We start from the raw sequence: 8,100 nt of genomic DNA, 5'->3' as shown, positions 1-8,100 counted from the left end.
ACACACACACACACACACACATACATATATGTATATATGTATGTATATATGTATATATATATATGTATATATATGTTCAGGGTATATGTGATAGGGTTGTCATGATGTACCCCATCTGGTTCTTGTATGAGGGCACATCTGCATGTGTGTGTACCACCTGGAGATGGACAAAGGAGTGGACTCTCATAGGAAATACGAGTTATCTGATGGTCTTAGGTGACCCATGTAAAAGGGTCATTTGAACCCCCCAAAGGGGTCACAACCCACATGAGAACCACTGGTTTATAAAGGTTCTTTCTGACAGGCTTGGTGACACAGGCCTGTAACCCAGCTACGTAGATGCTGGAGCAGAAGGATGGAAAGTTAGCCTGGGCAACTCAGAGAGATCCTAGCTCGAGAGAAAAGTGCTGGGATGTAGCTCACTGTAGATCCTGAGTTCAATCCCCAGGACCCACAACTAAAAAGAATCAAAAGGTTCTAACAGCCTGTGCATATAAGCTCTTCTCTTCAGACCTCGGCCCCACCTCCCCACCTCCCCACTGCAGCACGCTGGCTCCCTGGCTCTGGGCACCACTCACGCTCCAGGCTGTCCTCCCGAGCTCTGAGTGCTCGCTCTCGTTCCTGCAGCTGCCTCTCCTTCAGCTTGAGCTCACTCAGCGCGGGGCTGGAGTCCTGCAGCTTCACAGGCTCTCCTGAGCGCCGGCCTCTCCTCTCCACATTTCTCTTCTGCTCTTCTGCAACCAAGTCTGCTATCAAAGGGCTCTCCAGAATTTCTTCCACTGAAGGGCGATGGTAGTCCTGAAGAAACAGTGTGGCAGGCAGATCAGAGACATCTTTAGAAAATCTGCTAACATTAGCAGGGTAAACAAGACAAAAGACGGTCCCTGCATCTAGAGATATCAGGTTAAACACCTGGAAAGACAAGTTCACGGTCACAAAGGACTGGGTCTACATGATGATGTGGGTTTATCTACCTGTTTCCCCTTTCTCGCTGATTCTAAGGAGCTGACTCAGGCCAGCAGAACTCCCCACACCTACCTACACTGGGCATCACAGGGCTGCTCTGGGAAAGTGGGACTGGTTTCTCATACCAAGGAGAACATCCTCACGACAATCCTATCAGTCTGCCTCCCCACCCTCCACCCCTGCATCCTCCACAAACCCACAGCTCCCCGCTTCACTTTCCTCAGCCAACAAAGACCACCTGCCTCCCATCCCACCAGCCAGAGACCATTTCAGGATACTTTCACTGTCCGCTGTTTACCTTCCCCTCATAATCCGGAATCCCTCACAGTGAGGAAAGGAACACAGCACCTTCTGGTCCTTCCCGTACCACTGCAGCTCTGACCTCGGCCTTTCCTCAGTCCTCCCTAACCACCCATCACTGTGGCAGAAGACAGCAAGGAAAACAGGAAGAGAGGCCACAGCAGTTGAGGAGGCATGTCTGCACACGGTGAGCATCCACCTGTGCTAAAAGGATTTGAGCCGGGGAGACCGACACTTCCTTAGTTCTCACCGGCCTTTACACAGAGTACGCCTCCAAAGTACACAGAGACCCAGACAGGACACACGGTGCCTTGTAACCATTACCTTTAAATTCAGCATGCGAGTGATGAGGTCATTCAAGCCATCTGAGTAGCGGTAGGGGATGCGCCTGAATCTCCCTTCCCTGATTTTCCCAGCTAACTCTTTCTGGTTGAAAGCTGTAAACGGTGGCCTGTGATTTAAAAGATAAAAATAAAAATGAAAAGGAGGGAAAAGAGAGAGAAGGGAGAGGGGAGGGCACAGGAGAGAAAGGAGTTATAGAAATGTTAAATGAACACGAAGGGCAGGAGTAACTGGGGGCTGGCGTCTGCCTCCATTCTACTTCCTCAGCTGGGACTCTTCCTTGGCTATAGTTAGCAGTGTCGCCGCCGTACTGTGGAGAGGCCATACTGCTGTACTTTAGGGTTGAACAGCTCTGACTTGGGGTGTGTCCATACATTTTAGACATTCTGCAGCAGTGCCCGCAGCTTCTGCCTACTAGTTCTGGAAGGACAGCCCAAATTGTCTCCAGTGTGATGGAAAGTCTCTCCTTTGTCCCTGCACAACGGTGGTTCTGGGGAAAGTGTCAAGACTCACAACCCTTCCTGTCTGCCAACCACACACCCCTCGCCAGGACCCCTGCTGCACCTGCCATGTTGGCCTGATCTACACACTGCCCTCCAGCTCAGCATCAGTCCCACTGGCAAACACAGATCCTGGAACAAAGCAGGACCCAGCCCCACAGGTTCAATTCTAAATTTGTAGAAGTCGGGCTTTTTGTTGTTGCTATTCTAACAGGGCCCAGAGTGTGAGCAGCGGACAGGCCGGTCTCTGCACACTCACATCAGCGCACACAGCTCATACAGCAGGCAGCCCAGCGACCAGATGTCCGACTTCTCGTTGTAGGACAGGCGGCTCATCTGCTCCTAAAGGAGAAGGTAAGAAAGTACCAAGGAGGTGAGAGCTTGTTTTGTTTCAACCTGAAGGCTGGGGTACAGCTAGGCTGACAGAGTGCTTGCTTAGCAGGCAGAAAGTCCTGGGCTGGATCCCAAACACGAAATAACCGTGGTGTGGTAGCTCATGTTCCTAACCCCGGCACTTAGGAGGTCGAGGCATGAGGACCAGAACACAACAACGGGCTAGAGACACAGCTCAACAGCCAAGACATGACCGATGCTCCTGCAGGAGCCAGGTGTCCCTCCCAGTCCCCACACGGCAGCTCATTACAATCTATGACTCCAATTCCAGGGGATCCAATGCCCTGTCGTCTCCCAGGCTGTACATATATTCAGGAAAAACACATACACATAAAATAAAAATAAATAAAATCTTCTTTAAAAACTTCAAAGTTATTCTCAGCTACACAAGTTCTAGGAAGCCTAGGTGTATGAGAAAAAACCAACAAACAAAAACAACCAAAATGAAGCCTACAATAAATAATTCACTACACTGAACACAAGACAGAAAAGAACCTCAATGTTTGGTAATAGTCCATTAAGAAGAAAAAATGGGGCTGGAGAGATGGCTCAGCAGTGAAGAGCATGGGCTGCTCTTCCAGAGGTCCTGAGTTCAGTTCCCAGCAACCACATGGTATCTCACAACTACCTACAATATGATTTGATTCCCCCCCTTCTGGTGTCCATGAAAACAAAACACTCTCATACATATAAAGTAAAATTTGAGCGAAAGAGAGAAAGAGAAAGAGAGAAAAAGAGAGAGAAGAAAAATGTTAAATTTTCTATCTTTAGCAAAAATTTTCAAAATTTCATATCCAAAAGACTAATGTAGCTTAGACTACAGTAGCAAAGATGGCGGCTTCCACCTTATCCTCATGTTTATAATAAAAAAGGGCAATGGTCTTGTCCTGGCAACTTCATGAGTAATTCGCTCACTATTTCACTTTCACGAATAAAATGTGGACATTTACAATCCAGAGGCAATGGTGAGAGAGCTTTCCCTGCTATCCTCAATTTTGTTTAGAGACAAGGGTCTCAGACACCTGCCGCAGCCTCCAAAAGCTGGGACTACATCCAGTTGTAGACACTGAGTAGAAACTCCATTTTTACAATCAGAGGACTAGCTGGGGGACCCCACCTCTAACCCTGCTCCTGAGAGATGGAGGTAGAGGGTCAGGGGTTCATGGTCATCCTCCATCATGGCCAGCCTGAGCTACTTGAGACTCTTGTCTCAAAAATAAATAAGGGCTAGAGAGATGGCTTAGCAATTAAAAGCACTCACCGCTCTTCCGGAGCACCCACATAACAGCTCACAACTGTCTGTAACTCCAGTTCCAGGGAATCCAACAACCTCACACAGACATATAGACAGGCAAACACCAAGGTACAGAAGAAAATCAAAGCAAGAGGCTAGAGAGGTTGTTCAGGTTGAGAGCCCATTAGCTAACAACTGCCTGTAACTCCAGCTCCAGGGGAATGATGCCCTCTTCTGGCTTAAACACACACACATCACATTTTCTAAATCAAAATAACTGAATTATAGAAAAAGTTGGAGTAACCAAAACATGCATCTAGCTGACATCTCAGTAGATACAGGTAGAAAAGCTTAACTATGCATTTGTAGTCACCTATTCATATACACACATAGCTATCTATCTATCTACCCATGAATACATGAATGTAAACACCCCCACCCCCACCCCACGGTTCTAAAGCAGGAACAAACACTCTGCTTACTTCTCCTAGCGTATGTCTCAGGGAAACTGAGCTCCTTCAGTCACAAGGGCACGTGGGAAAAGGAGGCACAAAAGACCGTGCAGGTGCTAACTTCTGGGTGACTTCCTTTGTAATCAAGCTGTGTGGAACACGACACCATGGGAAAACTGCCCTGCTCTGAAAATAGTCACAAACTCACAAGGTTTTATATTGTCACCAGTTCTACTGGTGTGATTATATATCTGGAAAATTCTGACAATCTCTGTGAACTACTAAAGAATCCTCTAGTTATACACTTACACAGCAGTGTTGTCCCTTATAAACTTGAGGTTGGCTGGTATATTACTTTTGCTTTGTTTTGGTTTTTTGAGACAGGATCTCTCACTATGTAGATCAGACTGGGATTAAAGGCTTGCCCTGACCTTGACATCTAATGACAGATTAAAAACCTGTCATGTTCTTGCCCCAACAATTGTTCTACAATCTAATAATCAGAAATGAGGCCTAATTCATACAAGAATATGCACAAAGGGCACTTTATGATGGTGAGACATTTGGAAGCACTGTAAATGCAGAGGAGCAGCAAGAACAGGACATACAGAAATTAATACTAAAAACTGGACGACAATGTGAGAAGCCCTGAGCCTCATCAAACATAAGGCTACTGTGAGGGTAAATACTGTCCACCCAACAGTATCTAAAATCACCTAGGACAAGACTATGTACATCAGCAGGGGAGTCTAGACTGGCTTAGCTCAGCTGGAAGGGCCCACCCTAAAGGTGGAAGCACCATCCCTGGGCCTGGGTCCTAAACTCATAAGCAGCACCAAGCACCTGAGCATCTAAGTTCATCTAGACTTCCTGCAGATACAACGCGACCAGCAGGACTTTAACTCTGGGTCCAGGACTCTGTATGTTAAAAAAAAAATTCCTCCCAAGGAGTCTGAGATCACCACTTCAGGACTGACATCTTGGGAAACACTGTTGCCTTTAAATACTATTTCACTGACACCTTTGGAAACACTGTTACCTTAAACATTATTTGTAACCTTGTTCATTTAGCACTTTGTGGTCATTTAAAAACAAAAAAAGCCTGGCAGTGGTGGCACACACCTTTAATCCCAGCACTTGGGAGGCAGAGGCAGGCAAATTTCTGAGTTCAAGGCCAGCCTGGTCTACAGAGTGAGTTCCAGGACAGCCAGGGCCATACAGAGAAACCCTGTCTTGAAAAACCAAAAAAGCAAACAAACAAAAAAAAACAAACATAACAAAAAAAAAAAAAAAAAAAAACAAAGCTGAGCACTGTGGGGTACACCTCTAATCCCTGCAGAGACGGACAGGTCTCGGTTGAGCTCCAGGCTAGCCGGAACTACACAGTGAATTCCTGGGGACTGGGGGACACTGGAAGACAACTTAATAGTTAACAACACTTGTTGCTTTTACAGAAGACCTGGGCTTAGTTTCCAGCCTCCACCAGACAGCTCAATCCATCCATAACTTTGGTTTCAAAGAATCCAATGCTGTCTTCTGACCCCCTTGGGCATTTGGCACACACGTGGTACACTTACATACATGTAGACAAAACACCCATACACACAAATAAGTCTTTGATTTTTCTTTTTAAAGCTCTAGTTGAATACAGAGGAACTGTTTGGCAGGAAGCCTCTTTGAAAAATAATCTAAGAGGGATTAGAGAGGTCGGTGGTAAAGCACCTGCTGTTCTTCCACAGGACCTGAGTTCAATTCCCAGCATCTGGTCAGGCAGCTCCCAGTTGCCTAGCACTCCAGCATCAGCATGAGTGTGTGGGATGGGCGAGTCCACTCCCTCCCTCTTCTGGCCTCCACCACACACACACAGCACTCACTCACAAGACACATATATTACATATACATAAATAAACATTTTAAAAATATATACTATATATAAAACAATTTGGGCTGTAACTCAGTGGCATAGTGCTTACCTCAAATGCCTGAAGGTCTAGGTTCAACACCCAATATTAGGAGAATAAAGTAAAAAGTCAAAACTTAAACTGTATTGTGAATTCTGGGCTACTGGATTTATTAGCAACCCAAGTCTAGGTTCTTTGCATCTGAATGCTTTATTTGCCTAAAATATTAAAAAGTTGAATTTTGGGCCAGGTGTGGTGGCTCACACCTTTAATCCCAGCACTTGGGAGGCAGAGGCAGGAGGATCACTTTGAGTTTGAGGACAGCCTAGTCTACAAAGTGAGTTCCAGGACAGCCAGGGCTACACTGAGAAACCCTGTCACAGAAAAGAAAAAAAAAAAAGTTAAATTCTGAAATACTCACAGGAGACATGTAATAGGGTGTGCCAACAAACGTTTTTGCAAAACTTGTGTCGTGATTTAATATTCTAGCTAGTCCAAAGTCCCCAAGCTTGACATTGTGTTTGCTGTCCAGGAAGACATTGGCTGGCTTCAGATCCCGGTGAAGCACAGTATGGCCACCATCACTCCTTCTGTGACACTCTTTCAGGGCCAGTGTCAACTGAGTCATCACTCGAAGGACAAACTCTTCCTCCAAGTATTGTCTGGAGCAAAAGCAATCACACATTTCACAATCCTTAATAAAATCATTTTCAATACGGGACAAATCATTTACGCTGTCAAAGTGTGCAAGCATGGAAGTAAATTATTATTAGATAGCAACTGTGGGAATTGATTTGCTAAGGACTTTTCAACATATTATGCCGCCACCAAACAAACACAGGAACATTTTACCACATTATTAAGGGGTCTGTCCCTGTTGTCAACATAACGTACTTAACAACCACAAAACTAGACCCTTTCTGCTTACCTATCCTTGGTCCCCTTTGTAATGACACTAGCCAGGTCCCCTCCCTCACAGTATTCCATTACGATGTACAGGGTTGTGTTGGTTCGGTCAATAATACGATCATAGTAACGGACGATGTTTGGATGTTTCAGCTCCCGAAGCAAATTCACTTCGGACACAAGCATCTGCTTCTCCACCTCCGTCATGGAGCCATAGTCAAGTTCTTTCCACACCAGGATCTGAAACACAACATTTCCAAGGTGTGAGGATCTACTGTCCTCGGAGACAAAGGACGAAATTCCCAAAGTTGAAGAACAAAACAACTACGTCCCGTTGCAGTATCTCCTACAACTCAATGGGTTGTGTCAGTGAGGGAGTCTAGACCGGGTTGATTTAATGGGAAGACCCTCCCGGGATAACGTGGGCGGCACCATCCCCTGCGCCTGAGTCCGGGACGGCGCAGGGCTCAGCCGCAAAGCAGGTCACGTGAGCTCGTCTTTCTGCTCGCCGCCGATTGGCGCCTCCAGCCCCAACCGGTTCCTAGCCGCGGCAGCCCGCCGGCGGACCCTTCCCTTCTTAGGAGGCTACAGTCGGGGCCTTCACGAGAGTTCAGATGGCCGCTCTGCCCTTTCCCAGCGTGGGCGACGCTCGCTTCTCCCTAAGCCCCCCTAGGAAGGGCTGCCCGGCGCCTCACCTTGCCGTCGCTCTTCCTCCGAATCTTCTGACAGCGGCCGTAGGAGCCGGTGCCGATGCTGTACAGCACCTCGTAGTCCTCCACCCGGGACGGCATGGCGAGCGGCCACCCCTACAACCGCACCACCGCGCCGCTCGGAGCCCAGGATCGCCCGCTGCAGGCCAACCGCGCCGACCCCCGAGCCCCTCGTCAGCCTGCCTGAGCCCGCGAGCTACCAGCCGCTGGGTCAACCGTCGCGGGCCTCGGCCTCGCGCTCTATTGGTCCACAGCGAAGGTGCATCTCAGCTCTGATTGGCTGAGAAAACACAACACTGCTAGGCATCCTGGGAAAATGCGTGTCGCTAGGCAACCGCGTCGGCGTGGGTGTCTGCGTCTTGCGGCTCTACCTAGTACCCGCCACGCCGAGGACCC

General features: G+C 47.7%; 1 protein-coding gene across 1 annotated transcript in view; it reads right to left on the bottom strand.

Moving 5' to 3' along the window:
* Nek2 (NIMA related kinase 2) overlaps positions 1–7,785 on the bottom strand; it is a 13,667-nt gene extending 5,882 nt beyond the window's left edge. Inside the window, exons 1-6 of the mRNA XM_028760782.1 lie at positions 7,690–7,785; positions 7,017–7,234; positions 6,510–6,750; positions 2,368–2,450; positions 1,591–1,717; positions 579–798 (exon numbers count right to left, since the gene is read on the bottom strand). Coding sequence (XP_028616615.1) covers positions 579–798; positions 1,591–1,717; positions 2,368–2,450; positions 6,510–6,750; positions 7,017–7,234; positions 7,690–7,785 — 985 coding nt within the window. The remainder of the gene's footprint in view (positions 1–578; positions 799–1,590; positions 1,718–2,367; positions 2,451–6,509; positions 6,751–7,016; positions 7,235–7,689) is intronic.
* Positions 7,786–8,100: the final 315 nt, after the last annotated feature.

The sequence above is a fragment of the Grammomys surdaster genome, unplaced genomic scaffold, assembly GCF_004785775.1.
Source record: "Grammomys surdaster isolate TR1022 unplaced genomic scaffold, NIH_TR_1.0 130, whole genome shotgun sequence".
NCBI lineage: Eukaryota > Metazoa > Chordata > Mammalia > Rodentia > Muridae > Grammomys > Grammomys surdaster.
The sequence above is the reverse complement of the archived record's forward strand: the minus strand, read 5'-3'. Positions and strand labels throughout refer to the sequence as shown.